This window comes from Microtus ochrogaster, chromosome 6 (genome assembly GCF_000317375.1).
Source record: "Microtus ochrogaster isolate Prairie Vole_2 chromosome 6, MicOch1.0, whole genome shotgun sequence".
Taxonomy (NCBI): domain Eukaryota; kingdom Metazoa; phylum Chordata; class Mammalia; order Rodentia; family Cricetidae; genus Microtus; species Microtus ochrogaster.
In genome coordinates this window covers 83874406-83896969 of record NC_022013.1, presented here as the reverse complement: position 1 = coordinate 83896969, position 22564 = coordinate 83874406, and the positions used below count along the sequence as shown (strand labels likewise).

Genomic DNA, 22564 nt, shown 5'->3' with positions numbered 1-22564 from the left:
TTTTTTTTTAAATAAAGAGTTTACAGTAGTGTAGTGGCTCATATCTTTAATCTTAGCACCCAGGGAGGAGAGGCAAGTAGATCTCTGTGGGCTCAAGACTAACTTCATCTACATAGCAAGTTTTAGGCTAGCCTTAGTTATATTGAAACACTCCCCCCCCCCCGTACACACACACATACAAAAAGTTTATAATGAAACTTGACCTTAATTCACTATTCTACTTTTCTCATCCAGTAGGGAGACAGTTTGATTATCCTTTTAAAATATACTTTTAAAACTTTACATGTTGACCGGGCGGTGGTGGCGCAAGCCTTTAATCCCAGCACTCGGGAGGCAGAGGCAGGTGGATCTCTGTGAGTTCTAGGCCAGCCTGGTCTATAAGAGCTAGTGCCAGGAGAGGCACCAAAGCTACAGAGAAACCCTGTCTCGGAAAAAACTGGAAAAAAAAAAAAAACTTTACATGTTGGAGCCGGTGAGATGGTTGAGCAGGTAAGGTACCTGCTGCCAAGCCTGACTCCCTGAGTTCAATCCTTAGGACAGATGTAGTGGAGCAAACTCCCTCAAGGTGACTTCTGAGCTCTATATATGTGCCCTTCCCATACATGATAAGTAAGGAAGTATAATTTTAAAAGTTAAGAAAATTAACAACTTTACATATTGCATGCCTGCTATATTGGGAGGCACAGGCAGAACAATTGACTTAAGATCAGGGCCAGTCTGATCTATACACAGATTCAAAACAGAACTTTAAATGTGTTTATAGAAGTAGATAATTAGCCACACTTGGGAGGCAGAGGCAGGCCAAACTCTTTGAGTCCAAGGTCAGTAAGTTCCAGGACAGGAGGGCTACACAAAAAAAACCATGTCTCAAACCAAACAAACAAACAAATTCTAATAGAGAAGCTGAAGCGTAGCTCGGCTCAGTTGATGGCTTTCGACTGGGGTGCAGGAGGAGTCAGCTTCCTTAGGGGGACTGGTCATTGGAAGTTGGACCGTGCTCTAGTGAGTATATGGACAACACAAAATTAACTAGTTCTTTTCTTTTTCCCCCCATTTCTTCTTTTTCTTTGGGGTATAGGGAGCAAAAGGAAGGGGGAATAGACATGGGAGGACTGGGAAATGAGCTTAATCGGGGTGCATGAAGTGAAATTCCCAAATAATCAATGAAAATATTAATGTTGGAAAAAAGTTACAGGAGTTTGTGTGTTTTTGTTAGACAGGGTATCACTATGTAACCATGGCTGGCCTGGAACTCGCTATATTGAGAAGTCTGACCTTGACTTGTGTACCTCACACCTGACTTTGCTTTGTTTTTAATGATTATTGTTCTGACATCTTTATCATTAGTGGAGACAATCATATGACTGCTCTTGCTTTGCTTTACTAATAATCGTGGAATTATATTAATAATTTCCTAATTCTGATCCTTTCTGGCATTCTTAGTGCTGTGTTGTGATTGACTTTTTTTTTTTATGTTCTACTGATGCTTGACTGTGCCCACCACCTGTCACTGGTTGTGTGGACCATGTTGGCATTGAACCTGACTCTGCCTAGGTGCTAGAATTGCAGGCACACACTACCATGCCTAGTAGTGCTGTAGAATAAAGGTTTTATCTTTTTTTGTGTGTGTGCATGGTGATAGATATGGATCTATAAAGGTTTTATCTATACTTTGACAGATTTTGTTATTTTATACGGCCCTACTGTGTACTTTTGTTTGTTTTTTTTTGGGGGGGGTTGTTTTGTTTTGTTTTTCGAGACAGGGTTTCTCTGTGGTTTTGGAGCCTGTCCTGGAACTCGCTCTGTAGACCAGGCTGGTCTCGACCTCACAGAGATCCGCCTGCCTCTCCTACTGTGTACTTGCATTTGCATGCATGTTCCCCCTCTTGGTCTTCTCAACAGTGTTTTGATGTTTTTTTCTTTTTTGGTGTTGTTGTTTTGTTGGTAGGGATAGAACCCAGACAAGCACTCTAACACAGAACTGTACCCCAAACACACAGGAGTTCTTACTAGTCTTTTCTGACCCATGAAATCTAGAAATATTTCATTTGCATCTGTTTTTCCTGCAATAATAAACTGAAATTATATTATAGTTCAAATATAGTGGAAGTAAGTATTTCACTTCCTTTTCAGAATATAATACTTGAGGCTTTAACTTTTTTAAAGTGTGTGTGTGTGTGTGTGTGTGTGTGTGTACATAACTGTGAGAGTCACAGTTCCTTCCACCATGTGCTGACCCATGAGCTCAGGTCATCAGGCTTAACAGCAAGAGTCTTTACCTGTTGAGCCACATTGCCAGACTGAGATTTTACCTTTGTGTCAGGAGGTTTGTTTGTTAATGAATCCTTTTGAGTACTTAAATATGCTCTATCTTTTTAAAAATGCATTCAGTATTCCAAATGTTCATTTTTATTTAATGAAGCATAATTTATCCTTTTTTTTTTTAATGTAGAAATTTACAGCGACAATGTCAACACCAGATAAGAAAGCATCACAGAAGATTGGTTTTCGATTACGGAACTTACTCAAGCTTCCCAAAGCACATAAATGGTGCATATATGAGTGGTTCTATTCAAATATAGACAAGTATGTATCATTGCACTTATCATTAATGTTGCTTGAACTGATAATTAACTTTTCCCAATTATAAGCTGTCACCTCTTCTGTAAGTCTACTTTGCTCTCTTTTTAAAAATTTATTATTTACTATGTCTGTACGTCATGTGTGTACAGGTGCCCATAGAACTCAGAGGATGTAGGATCTTCTAGAACTATAGTAATAGGCAGTTGTGAGCCGTTGTGTGTGGGAACTGAACCCAGACCTCTACAAGAGCAGTACGCGCTCTAACTGATGACCCAGTGCTCCAGCCACCCCATCCCCCCTTAAACCTTTTGCTTGTTTTAGGAACTAGGACAAGGTCTTATGTTGCTCAGGCTTGTCTCGAACTCTTGGGTTCCATTGTTTTTCTTTTGTTTTGTTTTTTAAAGCTCTGGCTGGCCTGGTAGAGCTGGCAGTAGATCTGCCTGCCTCCCATTGTGGCTTCAACTGACCCTCTTTCTCAGTCTCCCAATAGCTGACCACAGACGTATGCCACTATACCCAATATAGTCCATCTCTCTATTCCTTAGTCCAGTTTCATTAATTTCTATTTTTATTACAGTTTTCTCTCTCTCTCTCTTTCCTGCCCCTGTAAGAAGTTATACATTTTGTGAGAAGTTTTAAATGAAAGCATAATTTCCATATTGTAACTAGCAACTACTATAGAATGAAGATACCCAAAATCAAAGCACCATTACTTGAAGCAAATAAAATTTGTCTTATAAATCCGGAGAAATGGACAGATCATTTGTAGGAGAGTCATCTTTTCATTTACAGCTAGTATTTAGACACTTTATATGGGAATTTTTGAATAGCATATAGAGATTGGCTGAAATCCAATTACTATTCAATAGGCTTATTGAAGAATATCTCTGATTATAATCTGTCTCCTGCGCCCATTATTGGTGGTTGCTTGGTTGGCTATTGATTTGTACTTCCCTTCTGTTCTCCAAAACTAGTTAGTTACTCAGAAGCTTGTGAAGTTCATGGATATGTATGTTTATGTGTCATTATTAAAACTGAACCTTTCATTTCTCAAACTTATAATTTTTGATGTTTTTAAGAGAATTTCATGGTGTCTTGGTGTGCTTATTTGGGAGTCACCAAAACTACCACAACCCTCTAGAGTGCTCAATGTTCTAAGACTTGGCTAATCCCACAGAGAAGAGAACTCCTTGGTTATGGCTTTTCCTTTGGAGCAAAGATACTTTCTAGCTTTATTGTTTGTCTTTATCAGTTGTAATGCCAGAGGCTAGTCCCAGACAGAGATCTGAGCAAAATACATGGTCTCCTGGAGCCTCGGATCTAGACTGATTCCTGAGAGCCTTAACATTTTAGATGTTTCATCTGCTAAGAACCTTTCTCAACCCTTTGAATTTCACCTGCTTATGATTTAGAAGTGATTAGTATGATATAAAAAATGAGAGTGTGTGTTTTGTTTCTTGAGGCAGGGTTTCATGTAATTCAGGTTGATCTCAGACTTGCTTTGTTGCTCTGTAGCTGCAGACAGTGATGTAGCTGAGGCTGGCCTCTGGCTTCCGATTCTCCTGCCTCTTCTGCCCAAGAGCTGGAATTAGAGGCATGGACCACTGTACCAGACTTTGAAGCTATATTTTAGATTTTATTTAAGAAAATAACACATTGGGGCTGGAGAGATGGCTCAGAGGTTAAGATCACGGACTGCTCTTCCGTAGGTCCTGAGTTCAATTCCCAGCAACCACATGGTGGCTCACAACCATCTATAATGAGATCTGGTGCCCTCTTCTGGCACCTGCATGGAGGCTGAACACTGTGTACATAATAAATAAATAAATCTTAAAAAAAAAAAAAGAAAAGAACACATTAAGTATTAACTGATAAAAAAGTTTGATTTGTTTTACAGGCCACTTTTTGAAGGAGATAATGACTTCTGTGTATGCCTAAAGGAATCTTTTCCTAATTTGAAAACAAGAAAATTAACAAGAGTGGAATGGGGAAAAATCAGGCGACTAATGGGGAAACCACGGAGGTAAAAATAACTTTTTTGTTTAAAGTTAATAGTTAATAGTATCAGTACTACCATGGCTCTTTTTTTGGGGGGGGGGTAGTACTCACTATGTAGTCTGACTTGCCTGGAATTCACTATATAGACTAGACTGGCCTTGAACATACAAAGATCCACTTTGCCTTTGCCTCCCAAGTGCTGGGATAGAAAACATGTTCAACCACATGCAGTACCTTAATTTTTTAAATATTCAAATGACTAGTACCAAAACATAACTTTTCAGAATAATTGATTATATGTTAATAATATATTACTAAACTATGAATGTAAGTGCATGTATTCTTAGAATGAAATTTCATCTTTTCCGATCATAGATTTTTTAACATATTACTGTTGTAAAGATTTCTTTTTTTTTTTTTTTTTTCGGTTGTGAGCCACTATGTAGTTGCTGAGAATTGAACTTAGGACCTCTCTGGAAGAGCAGCTAGTGCTCTTAACTTCTGAGTCAGCTCTCTAGCCCCAAAGAGCTCTTATTTTATTTTATTTTATTTTATTTTACTTTTTTTATTTATTTTATTTATTATGTATACAATACTCTGTCTGTATGTCTGAAGGCCAGAAGAGGGCGCCAGACCTCTTTACAGATGGTTGTGAGCCACCATGTGGTTGCTGGGAATTGAACTCAGGACCTTTGGAAGAGCAGGCAATGCTCTTAACCACTGAGCCATCTCTCCAGCCCCAGAGCTCTTATTTTAATGTATATTTTTTTTCTTTCCAGTTCCAATGTTACTGTATTAAATTACTTATTTCTTTTGCATCCATCCCCCCTTACCAATTTTACCCATCAATCCATCTACAGAGTATCATGTTGTCTCTGCCTGGCCTCAGACTCAAACTGGTTTGTATAACCAAAGGTAACATATTTGTACGCACATGGATGCTATGGTACACTTGTGAACGTCGGAATAATATGTGGGAGTTGGTTTCAGTTATCTTCTACCATCATGCAGGCCCTGGGTTCAGACTCAGTAGTCAGAGTTTGGCACCCTTTACTTTCTGAACCATCTCATCACACCCCTTTAACAGATTTTTTTAATTCTTTGAGAATTTCATACATGTATACAATAGAATGAAGTTATTGAAAAAGTTTGTAAGATTTTTTTTCTTCCCTAAGAAAGTCAAGGAATGTATAGTTGGGTGGTGATGGCACATGTCTTTAATCCCAGCATTCTGGAGGCAGAGGCAGGCGGATCTCTGGAGTTCTGGTCTACAAGAGCTGGTTCCAGGATAGGCTTCAAAGCTACAGAGAAACCTTGTCTTGAAAAAAAAAAAAGTCAAGTTATAATACAGATTAGTAATAAACTTTCAGAAATACCCTAATTTCAAAACTCAATTGTGAGCTGAGCTGGGTGTGGTGACTCACACCTTTAATCCCAGCACTCAGGAGACACAGGCAGGCAAATTTCTGTGAGTTCGAGGCCATCCTGGTCTACAAAGTGAGTTTCAGGACAGCCAGAGAAATACTGTCTCAAAAAAACCAAAAAACTAAAAACTAAAAAACAAACAAACAAAAAACAACCTCAGTTGAGGGGCTGGAGAGATGGTTCATTGTGAAGCGCACTTACAGACTACCAGATTTCATTTCAGCCACCAAGTGGTAGTTATAACAACTCGTAACTTCCAGTTTCAGAAGGTGTGTTACCTCCTCCTCTGGATTCCTTGGAAACACACTATAAACACATATATGTATGATTGTATGTGTGTATACACATGTTGCAGTGAGGGACTGAGGGCCGCTTGTTTATCCTGGCAGCCCGTCTAGCTTACACCCGAAATAACCACACAGAAACTGTATTAATTAAAACACTGCTTGGTCATTAGCTCTAACTTCTTATTGGCTAACTCTTACATATTAGTTTAATCCATCTCCATTAATGTGTGTATCACCACGTGGTTGTGGCTTACTGGAGATTCTAACTGGTGTCCATCTTAGGCAGAGGATCCATGGCTTCTCTCACTCTGCCCTTCTTCCCAGCATTTAGTTCTGTTTTCTCCATCTACCTAAGTTCCGCTCTATCAGCTAGGCCAAGGCAGTTTATTCATTAACTAATAAAAGCAATACATGAACAGAAGAACCTCCTACACCATACACATACACACATGAGTTGATGCAAGCCAGGAAGATGGCTCAGCAGGTAAGGGACTTGCTGCCAATCCTGATAACCTGATTTCAATCCTGGGGGTGAGGTGAAAGGTGAGAACAGACCTCCATAAGTTGTGCTCTGATTTCCACTTGCACACCATGCTGTACCTTTCACATGCACACACTCTGAAATAAATAAATGTAAAAACTTTTTAAAGAATCAGTGGTGAAATTGCATTTAGTCACAATATAAAAAAAAAGGAAAAAAGTGAAACTACCAGGAAGGAACTCAAAAGTAACACGTGCTATTCATGAACAAATGTGAAGACACATAGTCTTGGGAAGGAAGATTCAACATCTGAAATTAATCTGTAAATTAAAACAGCACTGTAAAACTATCATTCCCCTCTTTCAGCCTCCATGCTTGAGATCAAACTTAGGTCTTAGAGTGTATTAGACAAATACAAGGCATTCTGCATCAATATACATTCCAAGCCCCTAGCCACATTTGTTTTTATAATGAGTTCATCCTAAATTTTGTATTTGCATAAAAGGTGTGAGAGCAGATCTCTGAGTTCACAGCAAACATGGGTTGGTTATATAGTGAGTTTCAGGCCAGCAAGGGTGACATAATGAAAACCATGTCTCCCACCCCAAAGTCAAGAGAAGTCAAGTAAAGAAAGCCTTTAAAAAACAAAGAAATGAAGGACAACATTTATCAGGTATCAGCTGAAGTATTAAAATAGTCATTAAGATTAACATTACTTGCCTTGAACTGACAGAGGTCCACCTGCCTCTACCTCAGCATGCTGGGATTAAAGGCGTACGCCACCACACTCAGCCTCACCTTATTCCTTGAGACTCTAGTTAGTTTGTTATAGGGATCCCATCTCAGCCTTCCTAAGTACTTAAAGGCAGGCCATGCCCAACTAGCACTTACACAGGTTCTGGGGGTCCAAATTCTTGTCTTTCTTGCATAGCAAGTACTTTAACCACTGAGCCATCTCCCCAGCCACTCAAAATTTATCTGATTATACACTTCAAACATAATTTATTATATTTATACACCTACTATAAATACAGTAGGTGTGTACTATAACGCCTGGCCTGGCTTGGTTTATATGATGTCTGTAATTTATTCTAGATGTTCTTCTGCATTTTTTGAGGAAGAGAGATCAGCATTAAAACAGAAACGGCAGAAAATCCGGCTCTTACAACAAAGGAAAGTTGCAGATGTTTCACAATTCAAAGATCTCCCCGATGAAATTCCTCTGCCCCTGGTAATTGGAACCAAAGTTACAGGTAAGTGAAAGCAGGTGGTTGAGTCACCTGCCAGTTGTAGCCAAGGCTGCATCTGACTCTGCAGCAGTTCACTATAGTAAAGGAACAGTGGTCTGAAGAGCTGGCTCAGCAGTTAAAAGCACTGGCTGCTCTTCCAGAGGACCCAAGTCCAATTCCCAGAACCCACATGGCAACTCACAATTGTCTGTAACTCCTGTTCCAGGGGATCTGATACCCTTACACAGACATACCTGCAGACAAACACCAACGCACATAACATAAAAATAAATTATAAAATAAAATCAAGTTGAAAATAAACTACTCTTAATGTGTCACTTAAAAGTATAATATCCAGGGGGCTGGAGAGATGGCTCAGAGGTTAAGAGCATTGCCTGCTCTTCCAGAGGTCCTGAGTTCAATTCCCAGCAACCACATGGTGGCTCACAACCATCTATAATGGGGTCTGGTGCCCTCTTCTGGCCTTCAGGCATACACACAAGACAGATTATTGTATATATAATAAATAAATAAATATTTTTTTTAAAAAGTATAATATCCAGCCAGGTGTGGTGGTGCACACCTTTAATCCTAGTACTCAGGAGGTGGAGGCAGGTAGATCTCTGTGAGTTCGAGGCCACCCTGATCTACAGAGAGAGTCCAGACAACCAGAGCTATATAGAGAAACCCTGTCTCAAAACAAACAAAAAGTATGCTATCCAGAGTTCCTTTGTTAGTTTTTTACAGGTTCATCCTCTAAATGGTAATCTTTTTGGTAGCTATCTGATTTCATTTATGTGTCAAGTTAAGAATCAAAAAAGCTTTGTTAATTCTCCAATCCTAAAATAAAGTACACAGTCATGTTAGTGCTGGGATTAAAGGAGTGCGCCACCACTGCCCGGCTCATGTTAAATCTAGTAGATAGTGATACTGTATTTTTTATGGTTTAATCGACGTGTTTAGAACAGTTTATTTGACAATTCTTTGCATGTACTAAATATGATAATGTGTTTGTTTCTTTTCTCAGCACGATTGCGTGGTGTTCATGATGGTCTGTTCACTGGTCAGATAGATGCTGTGGACACTCTAAATGCTACTTACAGAGTAACTTTCGATAGAACAGGGCTTGGGACTCACACCATTCCTGACTATGAAGTACTTGTGAGTAATGTTCTATTAAACTTAACTACAATATTTTATAGTATATTTGTATTTTGTGCCTTTTAATTATTTTAGTATTTTTTTATAAATTGTCTTTTATTAGAGAATCGAGATTTCAATTCAAAATGCTTGTGATTCCCCAACCCTGTGTACTAGATCTCTGGAGAACTGTACTTATGTCCCATTTCCAAAAACTAGGACCCTCCCTTGTGCTTTATGCACACAGTGTCTTACTGTGACAGAATGATTGTTGCTGACCAAGTAATCTTGGAATCTACACATTTTCATTCTAGCCATTAGGGTAAGTCCTAAATTTAAAATAGGAAGTAACTTCTTGGACTTTCAGTGTTTTTTTTCTCCTGTTCTGTTCTCACATTTATGTAGGGTCAATATCTTCACTTTTTAAAATTATATTTTTATAGACAGGCAGTGGTGGTGCACACTTTTAATGCCAGCACTTGGGAGGCAAGCTGTGAGTTTGAGCCAACCTGGTCTACAAGAGCTAGTTCCAGGACAGCTTCCGAAGCTACAGAGAAACCCTGTCTCGAAAAACAAAAAACAAAACAAAAATTACATTTACATTTTTATTTATTTTGTGTGTGTATGTGCGTGTGTGTGCTTGTGCTCACACATACCACAACAAGGTCAAAGTACAACTTGTGGGAGTCTGCTGTCCTTCCACCATTTGGGCCCTAAGAATTTAACTCAGGTCATCATGCTTGGTGGCAGGTGCCTGTACCCACTGAGCAGCCCAGCGCCTTCACTTTTCGCATAATAAAAATGCCATAATATTCATCAACTTATTTAAGGCTCTGAAACTGGGTTTTGTTTCTCAGTCAAATGGAGACTAGAATCTAGGTCCTTTGATGCTCTAATACGCATTAACCTGCTGAACTTCTTCTCAGTCTTGTTTTGTAATGTTGTGGAAGTGTGTGTGTGTGTGTTCGTGTTCACATTCTCGAGTGTACTTTGGATTGAATCCAGGGCTTAGTGATCACTGAACTACATACCCAGTCTTACATGTTTTTTTAGCATAATAATAGCTGAAGATACAGCTTAGTGGTAGTACTTGCCTAGCATGTGAAAGGCCCTAAAAACTGCTAAATAAATTAATTTTAAGACTATAACTACAACCAGATTAGTGAGATGCTATATCTCAAATTGATATACAATGTTTACAAAGTCTCCAAGTTTTATGCATTATTCTCTTTTCCAAAGAGTAATGAGCCTCATGATACAATGCCAATTGCTGCCTTTGGACAAAAACAGCGGCCTTCTCGGTTTCTTGTGACCCCTCCACGGTTACATTATACCCCTCCTCTCCAGTCACCAATTACGGTAAGTATTATAGAAATGAAATGCCCTTAGTAATGTAACTATTGCAATTATAAACTGTTCTCACGAAGCACATACTACAACTACTTCAGGACTTGAGAAGCTACCACTATCTATATTATTTTAACTGATTGGCAGATACTAAAATAAGCAAATAGTTCCTCCAATTCTGGAATTATTTTCTTTGTTATTGGATTTAATGTAATTTTAATTAAACAGAATTTTTACTTTATCTAAAGATACTGTCAGTGATTAGATGATTCTTTCTGTCCCACAGGATAGTGATCCTTTATTAGGACAGTCACCTTGGAGAAGTAAAATTTCTGGCTCTGACACGGAGACGTTAGGAGGCTTTCCAGTAGAATTCCTTATCCAGGTGGTGAGTCAAGACTTGTCCCTTGCAGCAATCTTTGAAAGAAATACGCAAGGAGAACTATAAGCCAGGGGAGCCTCAGTATACATTGCCCTACTGTCTGCTAGCCTGATATCATTATTGGTGTTTATGTATTTGATTTTTTTGTAGATGTTTTTATTTTGTTTTGGGGCTTTTTTCTGGGGTGAGCAGTTTTAGGTTCATAACAAAGTTAGGATGACTATAAAGATATTTCCCATAACCCCCTCTCACATGTGTAATGTCCTTCACCAGAGTGTGCATTCATTATAGTCAGTGAGCCTTTGTTGTTATCCTCATCACCCAAACAAAATAAAAGGAAACAAATTGATGAAGGAAATATATGGATTTATTTATACTTTGGGCAAACCTGGGAAAGATTCCTACTTTCTTTCTGCCCTTCCTGAGGCAGTGTTACAGTTCTATAGAAAAGATGAAACTAGCCAGACAGTGAAGACTCATGCCTTTAATCCCAGCACTCAGGAGGCAGAGGCAGGCAGATCTCTGTGAGTTCAAGGACAGCCAGAGATACACAGAGAAACCCTATCTCAAAAAAAAACAAAAAGACAGAAAGAAAAGATGAAACTAAAGCCAGGGAAATTGTGCAGGGTGGTTTTACTGTGAGGTCAGCCACCAGCGCTAATCCCCTGCCTGGCCCACTGGCACCAGGTTATCTTGGACTTTTCTTTTCTCCAGCATGCTGGTTCCTGTGGAAGTTCTGACAATCCATTGTTTCATTGTCTCTAGATCAGTAGTCTGGTAGGCGAAGGGATGGTTACAAGTATCTCCCTGGAGTATTTGAAACTGCCAGGACTCTATCTCTCCGACTCAGCTCAGGAGCACAGTGATACCCCCACCCCTTTTAACAGCCCAGTTTTAAGGGGTTTGGTGTATTGTGCCATCTATTTAGTGCTGGGATTGTGTTTCATTTTTCTGTAATGAGTTAGTCATTGATTCATTATATTGCTGATAGGTCTCAAACCCCAGGACAAATGGCTGAGATGCCCATTCACATCAAAGTGAACCTGACCACCAGGTTCTCCTAGCACCTCTTGGTCTTTACCTGTTATGGGGGTATGCCAGCCAGAAGGACTCTGTAACAGGTAGGAACTATGGGAGGCAGGGAGAACCTGGCAGTCAGTGTCCCCTTTGATATGTTAAATAGTCACCTCAGCCTTTCATCCCAGGGTTTTGAAACTTAACAGTTGCAAATATGAGGTCTAGAGAGATGGTTAAGAGCACTCAGTGCCTCTTCAGAGGACCAGGGTTCAAGTCCCAGACCTACATAGCCATCATAGCCGTCTGTAATTCCCGTTCCAGGGGTTCCAACATCCTCTTCTGGCCTCTGCAGGCACTGCATGCATGTGGAACATAGACATACATATAGGCAAAACGCTGGTACATACAATAAAAGTTTTTAAAATTAAAAATAAATTACAGATCTTTATTTTAAAAGATTGTTGAGATGTTCATTTCATCCTATTTTTCTTTTGTTTTTCTTTTTTGTTTTTTCGACACAGGGTTTCCCTGTACCTTTGGAGCCTGTCCTGGAACTAGCTCTTGTAGACCAGGCTGGTCTCGAACTCCCAGAGATCCGCCTGCCTCTGCCTCCCGAGTGCTGGGATTAAAGGTGTGCGCCACCACTGCCCGGCTTTTCTATTTTTCTTTCTTTGCTGGTTAGCTGAAATAATTGGATAAGGAAAAGCATCACCAGGCATGGACCAGCACTCAGGAGGCATAGGCAAGAGCATCACTGAAAATTTGAAGTCAGGGGGCCTGGAGAGTTGGCTCAGAGGTTAAGAGCATTGCCTGCTCTTCCAAAAGTCCTGAGTTCAATTCCCAGCAACCACATGGTGACTCACAACCATCTCTAATGGGGTCTCATGCCCTCTTCTGGCCTGCAGGCATACACACAGACAGAATATTGTATACAGGATAAATAATTTTTTTTTTTTAATTTGAAGCCAGTCTGGTTTACCTAACAAATTCTAGGCCTATCTAGGCTACATGGCAAGATCGTACTTTGAAAAGGGGAGGGGCAGAATACCTAATATGTTTTCTTTGTTACTTTATAGTGTAATTTGCAGAGATAAATATTTGGTGCTTTCTCTTTGCTTCCTAGTTCAACAAAATGAGTTTGGTGATTAAAATTATCTAGTTCTAGGGGATCTGACACCCTCTTCTGACCTTCCTGAGCACCAGGCATGACACGACATACATGCCACAGCAGTAGAGCAACTGAAGACTATAGTGCTGCTTACTTAACTGCTTCATTTTTTAAAAAAAATATCACTGTGAATTTAAGGATTTTTAACTTTAAGAACTTTGCTTTTTTCTTCTTAGCAGTTTTTGTACCTAATGGTCTACAAATTGCTCATTTTGAGCTGTGAAAACTTAAGATTGTCTCTTTTCTTAATTTTTTATTAGATTTTACTTAATTTTATGAATGAGTGCTCTGCATGTATACCTGTGTGCCAGAAGAGGGCATCAGATCCCGTTGTAGACAGTCATGAGCCACCATGTGGGTCCTGGGAATTGAACTCAGGACCTCTGGAAGAACAGCCATTGGTGCTCTTAACTGCTGAGCCGTCTCTCCAGCCCTTCAGATTGACTTTTTACAAAGTTTTTATACTATTTTATGTTTCCTACCAGTGTATAAAATAGTCATGTTTGTGAAGTAGAAACTCATACAAATACAGAGAAGTAGCAGAAGTGGAAAGTTGTTACCAGGAAGGCTTAGAGAGGCTTTGTATGTAAACACTTCCTGGTTCAGGCAAAGAGGTTTGAGAAATGTCTGAAAGACTTGACTGCAGAGAGGAATAGAAATTAGGTCTGAAAGGGTTTGTAATTACTCACTGTTGTCTTGGAGTCATGTTGAACCTTACAGACCGATTATTTCAAATCTTCATCTTGCCTGGGAAACCCTCACACAGTTGAACATAGCAGCTGGAGCTGTTCAGCTGCCTTCATTGCAGCAGAGGCACTAGGGAACCATATAGGTACACTTCCAGAGCCTGACCCACCATCTGTCCTAGGTGGGCAGGTGCTGATCTGAGGAACCAGATGGATGGTATGTGAGTGTGTCCCAGGTTAACTCCTTAATCCTTTTTAACATATCCTAATTATAGTGGACTTTAAATTATTTACCATTACTTTTTTGTTTATTTTGTGTGTACTAGAGGTGGGTAGATGAGTACACTGTGTGTCACAGTGCGAATAACTGGGAAGTCGGTTCTCTCATTCCGCCGTATGGGTTCTGGGGATTGAGCTCTGGTCCCCAGGTTTGATAGCAGGCATCTTTACCCACTGAGTCATCTCAATGGCCCAATTATTTTAACTTTAAAGTAGCCACATGGCTATATACATGTGCAGAATTCAGCGCCTGTGGCAGAGCCCATCCACATTTTGTATCACTATCATTTTGGTTTGTTACTAGTGCTCTCTCTCCTCCCCTCCCCTTTCCTTCAACAAAGCCCTTCTTTTACAAAGTCACTTCTCTTACTCAGGGCACATGTGCATGGTCTGCTTCTAGGAGTCAGAAAGCCACTTTGAAGAGCTGGGTTTTTGTCAGGTGGTGGCATGTGCTTTGCCTTTAATCCCAGCACCACATAGCAGAGACAGGCAGATTTCTGAGTTTGGTGTTAGCCTGGTCTGCAAAGTGATTTCCAGGACAGCCAGGAACACACAAAGAAATCCTGTTTTGAAAACAAAACAACAAAAAAAAAGAATTAGTTCTCTCCTTCCACCATGTGGGTACAGGGAGTCAAACTCAGGTGGTCAGGCTTGGTAGCACAGCTCACCACCTCTAATTACAGTAGATTTTAAAATATTTTCTTTCCTAAGTCAGGTTATCATTATGTAGACTAGGCTGTCCTGGAACTTGTTATGTAGCCTCAGATGGCCTAAATTTATGGTCCTCCTGCTTCAGGATACTATGGTATCTTGAGTGCTAAATTTGAATGTATGTTCTATGCTGAGTTTAAACTATTACTTTTGCTTACTGTGTGCATGTGTAAAGTAAAATGCTTTGTCATAATTATATTGAGACTAAAATATATCATTAGAACATATTAGTGAAAACTGAAAATTTGATATACCTGAATGTTTCTATTTATTCTAAAACATTTCTCTTTTTGTTTACAGACTAAATTATCAAAAATTCTCATGATTAAAAAAGAACATATCAAGAAATTAAGGGAGATGAACACAGAAGCAGAAAAACTGGTAAGGATTTAAGGATTTGTTTTACTTTGTTTACTTGTCTCATCTTAAAATGGTGAGGCCTTCTAATCTTTTTTTTAAATAACCTTCTAGCGGGGGATAAAAAAACTTTGAGGCATCTTTCTTTGTTTTTGTTTTGAGACCAGGTCTTACTATGTTTCCCTGGCTGGCCTGAAATGTATTGTATAGACCAGGCTGGCTTCCAACTTATGGCAAGCCTCCTGCATTTGCCTCCTGATGCTGGGACTATAGGCATTTGCCACTACACTGGCTTGCAATAAATATTACTCTTTTTAAAAAATATTTATTATGTATACAATATTCTTTCTGCGTGTATGCCTGAAGGCCAGAAGAGGGCACCAGACCTCATTACAGATGTTGTGAGCCACCATGTGGTTGCTGGGAATTGAACTCAGGACCTCTGGAAGAGCAGGCAATGTTCTTAACCGCTGAGCCATCTCTCCAGCCCTAAATATTACTTTAAATCATTATTTGATTTCACTTTTTCTTACTATATTCAATACATGGTGGTAAGTCAGCAGTGTGATACAGAGCCTTACCCATTAGATCACTGACAACTCAGTTGCATAGGATTAATGGATTAGCTTCATGAACAATTTATACAAGTATAGAGTTCCTAGGGCTGATTAATACATCTTACTAAGGAAGATTTAATGACAGCTTTTTTAAAGTGCTTCAGAATAAGGTAGCTAAATGTCATATTTAAGTTAACTTGACAAAGATTTTATTAATCAGATAAGTCCAAAAAATCAAGTCAATTTTATTTGTAAGAAAGAATGAGTAGAAGTGTTGTGCCCCCCCCCCATCCACCCACAGGGTTTCTTTGTAGCTTTAGAACCTGTCCTGGAACTAGCTCTTAGAGACTAGACTGGCCTCGAACTCACAGGTATTCATCTGCCTCTGCCTCCCAAGTGCTGGGATTAAAGATATGAGCAACCACAGCCAGCAAGATTATTTTCTTATCAAGGGATTGAAAACAAAAATAAAATGGGACTCGGGTATATCTCAGTGAGACCTAGATTCAAACCAAAACAGAAATAGGTGGGTGGATGGGTGAGTGAATGGGAGGGTGGGTGAGTAGGTAAATGTTCCAGCCCCTGACATGTATAAATAAACAAAACATAAACTTACGTTCAGATATTTAGGATAAAGGAAGGCAACAGGTATTAAATTTTTATGGAATAGTATTTGTTTACAAAAAGAGAAAATCCTTCCTTATGCACTCTCATATGTAATGAAAGAGCTAACTAACACCTGAATTGTTCAAAAGACCAGTGACGATTAGTACTCTGCTAATTGCACTGATTTTTTTTTTTAGGCAGTGCAAACGAACTAAGAGTATCAAAGGTATATTCAAGTGTTTTTCTTTTCTATTAAGAAACATCAGATAGAAAACACTGAACTAACCAGGCTATGGGTGACACAGGCCTTTAATCCCAGCTCTTGGGATGCAGAAGCAGGCGAATCTCTGAATTCAAGGCCAGCCTGGCCTAAAGTGTAGGTTTCAGGACTCCACAGAGAAATCCTGTCTCAAAAAACAAAAAAAAAAAAACACTAAATGTCAGTTATTTCTAACCAGGTGTTTTAATACTAACTAGTAGTGATTTTTTATCTACCCTTCTTTATCTAGTCTCTACACTCACAATTATTTAATCCTTTTTCAGTAATTTAAAAGCTATTTATGTTTAATCTTACCAAATAATTTGAGTAGTCACTGCTTTTCACCTCAAATGATGAACATAGTACTTGTTCAAAGTATATGTTTTTACAAAGAAAATTAATCTCTTAAAGTTTCCTTTTCACCCAGCCCCCCAAAAAGTGTAGTTTTCGACTCTGTGTATGTGTGTGTTGCATATCTGTTCATGTTTACATGTATGTGTGAAGTGTCTTCCTCAATCACTCTCCACAGTATTGTATGTCTGAAGATAGGGTCTGGTCTCTCAGTGAACCGGGAGCCGATGGATTCAGGTAGGCTGGCTAATTAATTCCAAGGACCCGCCAGTCTTTGCCTGCCCAGTTCTGGGTATTACAAGGCAGTGTGTGCTGGGGATTACATTCAGGTCTTTTTGCTTGTGCAGTAAGCCTTTTACCAAGTGAGCCCATCTGCCCAACCCCCAAAAAATTTGATGAAGTTTTTCAGAGTATAGCTTTGAAGTAGATTTTTTTGGATCAGTTATATAGTACTGGTAAGTTAGTGAAAGTTTGAGCTAATTGACTTCAATATGTCTTTTCTATTTAAATTATTCAAATATGTCTTAAGCATATTAAAATAATACATAGGGGGCTAAAGAAATTGCTCAGAAGTTTAGAGCACTGGCTGCTTTTCCAGAGGATCTGGATTTGATTCCTAGCACCTACATGGTGCTTCAAAATCATCTGTAGCTCTAGATCCAGGGGATCTGACGGTCTCTTCTGACCTTCCTGAGCATTAGGCATACATGGTACACAGACGTACATGCCACAGTAGTAGAGCAACTGAAGACCATAGTAGCTGGACAAACTGAACACCACAGCACTGGTAACTGAAGGCAGCGGTATACTGATGATGGCAGTGCCGGAGTAACTGACAATTGATGAGGACAGTGCCGGGGTAACTGGCAAGGGCAATGCCGGGGTAACTGACGATGACGGTACTGGTAGACAGACAGATTGAAACAGACACCCATACAAACACATGAATTCATGACAAGGTGCAGGGAAAGGAATCTTTGAAATAGTGATATTAATTGGCTATCAGAACAGTGTAGGGGATTCAGCTATGACTTTTTCCTATAGATAAAATGAGTGGGAATTTAAATCTAGAAATGGAAAGAAGAAGTATGAAATTTAAGAGACTGTAAATGATTATATTTATGACTTTAGAGCAGGACTCTTTAGACTAAGTAAATATAGAAAACAGTAACCATAAAAGAAAAGATTGATAATTTAACCTACACTGAAATTAAGTATCTTTGTTGAACAGAAGATATAAGAACAGAAATTGAAAGGCAAACCAATGTCAAAGGAAACATTTACAGCTATATACCAGTAAGAAAAAGATGTTGGTAGTGGTGGTAGTGGTGGCGCACACCTTTAATCCCAACACTCAGGAGGCAAAGGCAGGAGGATCTCATGAGTTCGAGGTCAGTCTAGTCTACAAAACGAGTTCCAGGACAGCCATGGCTATACAGAGAGAGCCTGTCTCAAGAACCTAGAGGGAGGGAAGAAAGAAAGGAGGGAGGGAAGGTGGGAGGGAAGAAGGGAGATGTCCAGCCCAGTAGACAACAGGAAGGAGGGTTGAACAGACAGAAATTTTTACACAGAAAAATATTAAAATGTACTTCCAAAATGTCTTTAAAAATACTCAGCTTTGCAGTTAAGTGTGATAGCACACTCCTATAATGATAGCACAGAGATAGAGGCCGGAAGATTGTGGTTTATAAGTGAGACTTTTCCCAAAAATCTGATGCTCGACTATGTTATTGATCAGAGTAATGGGAGTACACAGATACCATCCATCATGCTCTTAAAGATTTCATTTATTTTATTTTAAAACTTTGTTTTTACTTTATGTGTATGGGTGCTTTGTTAGCATGTATATCTATTAAAGACCAAAGATGGGTGAAAATTCAACAAGTTAAAACTTTCTATTCCACAACTCTGGATTATTTTATCCATTAAAAGTCTCCATATTTGTTAGGCATTCACAGCAGCCGTGTAATGGCTTATATTAGAAGCAGCAAGGAGAGCATAGCATGGCTGTAGATCGCTGGTTTCTAAGGAGTATTATATAGCAACAGATGAACTGATATGCATATTTGCAGTGGGGGATAAATCTCACCAATGGTGGCTCAGCCCTAACTAGTGCTTGGGAGAGGGAGGGAGATCACTTCAGATCACAGGACAGCCTGCTTCCTATAATGCTCCTCACTACCCAGGGCTACATATCAAAATGCCTTCTCAAAACATGAAAAAAGCAAATAATATATTCTGTTTTGCCATACTTTATCAAGTAAACTTGATACAAAACTGTGAATTTATGGTAATGTGATAATGGCTCCTTTGGAGAGAAAAGATACAATAACAACATGGTAGGACTATAGGAGGTCAGTGTTCTCTTAATTGACCTAGGTGGGTTACCATATTATTAGGTCCCTAATTTTTGTTTGTTGTTGTTGTTTGGTTTTTGAGACAGTGTTTCTTTGTGTAGCCTTGGCTGTCCTGAACTCACAGAGATCCACCTGCCTCTGCCTCCAAGTGTTGGAATTAAGGTGTGCCCCAGCACCGCCTGGCTAGTTTCCCTAATTTTATTGAGATAGAATTGATGCTCAATCAGGTATACTTGCTTAAAATTTACATTTGATCATGTGAACCATTACCATATGCTCTGCTAAAGAGGAAATTGTTTACTGCTACTCTAAAATGTCCTTTGCTAATATCACCCTTATTTCTAGGCAGCCGTTGACATACTATGTCGTCGTGGGTGAAGACTAGCTTATATTTTCTAGAATTTTGTATAAATAGAATCATACAGTATGCCTGAGCGCTTTTCATGCCTGGTTTCAGCATAACAAATTTGAGATACACATACTTAGTGACAGGATTTGAAATAAACAGTTGCCTTTTCCTTTCAATGCTAGTAATCAAATCCAGGGCCGTACACTTGTACCACTGAGCTGCACCTTCCTTTATGAGTATCCCACAATTTATCCACTCGTCTACGGATGAGCACTTGGAGTTTTTCCAATTTTCAGTTTCTCTAAAATTGCTGTGAACATTTGTGTATAAGCCTTTGCATAATAGGTGTTTTTATTTCACTTGTCATGTTTATGAGAAGTGAGCATGTTTTTACACAGGTATGATTACTATGCAGTAATTCATTAGATTGTATGTTTGTGCAATTTTGTATTAAAACTTCAGTTAAAACAAAAGCATTAAAAAACAAGATGATAATGTCGGCCATGATAGCACATGCCTTTAATTCCAGCCCTCAGGAGGCAGAGGCAGGCAAATTTCTTTGAATTCAAAACCAGCCTAGTGTATGTAGCATATTCTAGGCCATCCAACATTACAATTTTCCCCCTATCCTGGGGACTGAACCCAGGCCCTCACATATGCTAGCCAGCACTCTGTTGTTGAGCTGTACCCCAGCCCTATGACATTAAACTTTCCAGCATGAAGTTACAGCTGTGTGACTTCATTCTAGCATTTAGGAAGTTCATACAGAGTCTGTCAGAACTTGTTCCCACTCTCTCTAAAGCATAATCTGTCAGTTGACATGTTACATTACAGTGGTGCCCCTTATTTCTCTGGTTCCCTTTTCTGGCTTCTATGGGGACTTCCACACATAGTGCAGAGACATAACACCACAGTCAAAACACCCATACACAAAAAAATAAAAATCTTAAAAGTTTACAGTGTGTGAAGACTGACCATATAACTCTCCATCTTCATGTGTAGAGTATTGGTTAGTGTGCAAGGAAGTGTTCATACATTCTTCAGTGAGAAGATAAGCTACTGGTCTTCCTAGAACGCAGCTGGTCATTGATAGCCACAATCCTACTTCTGGATTATCTGTATTAGTGCTTCTCTGTGACTGATAAAGCATCATGACCAAGGTAACTTACAGAAGAAGGTGTTTATTTGGGCTCATGGTTCTGGAGGATTAAGAGTCCATCTTGGTGACTGGAACATGCAGCTGAACAATCACATCCTCAACCATAAACTCGAATGTGAGAAAGCTAACTGGAAGTGGCATGGAGTTTGAAACTCTGAAAGCCCACCCCCAGTGTCATTTCTTCCATCAAAGCTTTACCGCCTACATTTCCCTAATCAGTGCCACCAGCTAAAGACCAAACATTCAAATATCTGAGCCTGTGGGAGCTTTCTCATTCAAACTACTACATTCCATTCTCCCCGCCCCAGTTAGTTTGTGGCCATTATCATACTACAAAATTACTTTAGACCAACTTCAAAAGTCCCCATAGTCTTTCTTCAACATGTTCAAAGTCCAACGCCTCTTCTGAAACTACATACAATCTCTTAATTGTAACCCCTTGTTAAATCAAAAAGCAAACTACACATTTACAACTTAGCATTCCTAAAGGGAAGGAATGGGATATAGTGTGGAAATACTGGATCAAAGCAAGACTGGAGCCTAGAGGGCACCACCAGATCCTACTCCATCTCTGATGTCAATGAGGTGTTTGCTTCATATAAATTTTCTGTATATAAAATCTTCATTAAATGAAGTAAATGGGGGCTGGAGAGATGACTCAGAGATTAAGAGCACTGACTGCTCTTCAAGAAGTCCTGACTTCAATTCCCAGCAACCACATGGTGGCCCACAACTATATACAATGAGATCCAGTGCCCTCTTTTAGCTTACAGGCATGCATATAGGCAGAACACATTTATGTACATAATAAATAAATAAAAGTCAATGAGCAAGAGAGATGATTGAGTCATTAAGAGTGCATACTATTTTTTTTGAGTGCATACTATTCTTGCAGAGGATCCAAGTGCAATTCCTGGCATCCACATTGAGCAGCTCACAACCACGAACAGCTCACAACCACCTGCAGCTCCAGCTCCAGGAAGATCCTATACTCTATGGGTGCCGGCATTTACATGTGCATATACACACTCACATAATTTAAAGCAACCAAATAAATATAAAAGAGAGAGAAGAGTAAATGGCAGAGATCATGCATTCCTAAGAACAAGGACAATCTCCTAATAACACACTGTTACCCCAAAGAATGGTGTCACTGACTATAGGCTGATGTAATGGCCTGCTGGTTGTTTTAGATTATTGAAATTGCATTAACAAGACAAAATCTTATTCAGATCTGTTTTTTTTCTTCTTAGAAATCATATTCCATGTCCATTGGTATTGAATTTCAGCGGAGATACGCAACCATTGTTCTAGAGCTTGAACAGCTGAACAAGGACCTGAACAAAGTTCTGCATAAAGTTCAGCAGTATTGCTATGAGGTCAGTGCTTTGTATGGCTTGTTTGATTGATTGATTGATTGATTGATTGATTGATTGATTGATTTGGTTTGTTTTGGTTTTGGTTTGGTTTGGCTTGTTTTGGTTTGTTTTGGTTTTTTTGGAACAGGGTGTCAGCTTATAGCTATGGCTGACCTGGAACTTACTGTGTAGACCAAGTTGGTCTCACAGAGATCCACCTGCGTCTGCCTCCCAAGTGCTGGGATTAAATGTGTACCATCATGCCCAGCCTGATTTTTATTACTTTCCCTCCACGTTTTATTATTTGAAGTTTAATGTTTTTACCTTCACCTTTTACAGGCTCTAAATTTTTTTTTAAATATTTTATTTATTTATTATGAATACAATGTTCTGTCTGTGTGTATGCCTGCAAGCCAGAAGAGGGCACCAGACCTCATTACAGATGGTTGTGAGCCACCATGTGGTTGCTGGGAATTGA

The 22564-nt window shown here is 39.3% G+C and overlaps 1 protein-coding gene across 2 annotated transcripts in view; it reads left to right on the top strand.

The window, feature by feature from the left end:
* Positions 1–22564, top strand: part of Lin9 (lin-9 DREAM MuvB core complex component) — a 49377-nt gene that overhangs the window by 16651 nt on the left and 10162 nt on the right. Inside the window, exons 5-12 of one of the 2 annotated variants that reach the window (XM_026779619.1) lie at positions 2453–2586; positions 4481–4606; positions 7870–8027; positions 9031–9164; positions 10383–10502; positions 10777–10875; positions 15034–15114; positions 21982–22107. In XM_026779619.1, the coding sequence (XP_026635420.1) occupies positions 2453–2586; positions 4481–4606; positions 7870–8027; positions 9031–9164; positions 10383–10502; positions 10777–10875; positions 15034–15114; positions 21982–22107 (978 nt within the window). Of the gene's footprint in view, positions 1–2452; positions 2587–4480; positions 4607–7869; positions 8028–9030; positions 9165–10382; positions 10503–10776; positions 10879–15033; positions 15115–21981; positions 22108–22564 lie in introns of both variants that reach the window. The other variant, XM_005348963.2, reaches the window with a different exon arrangement.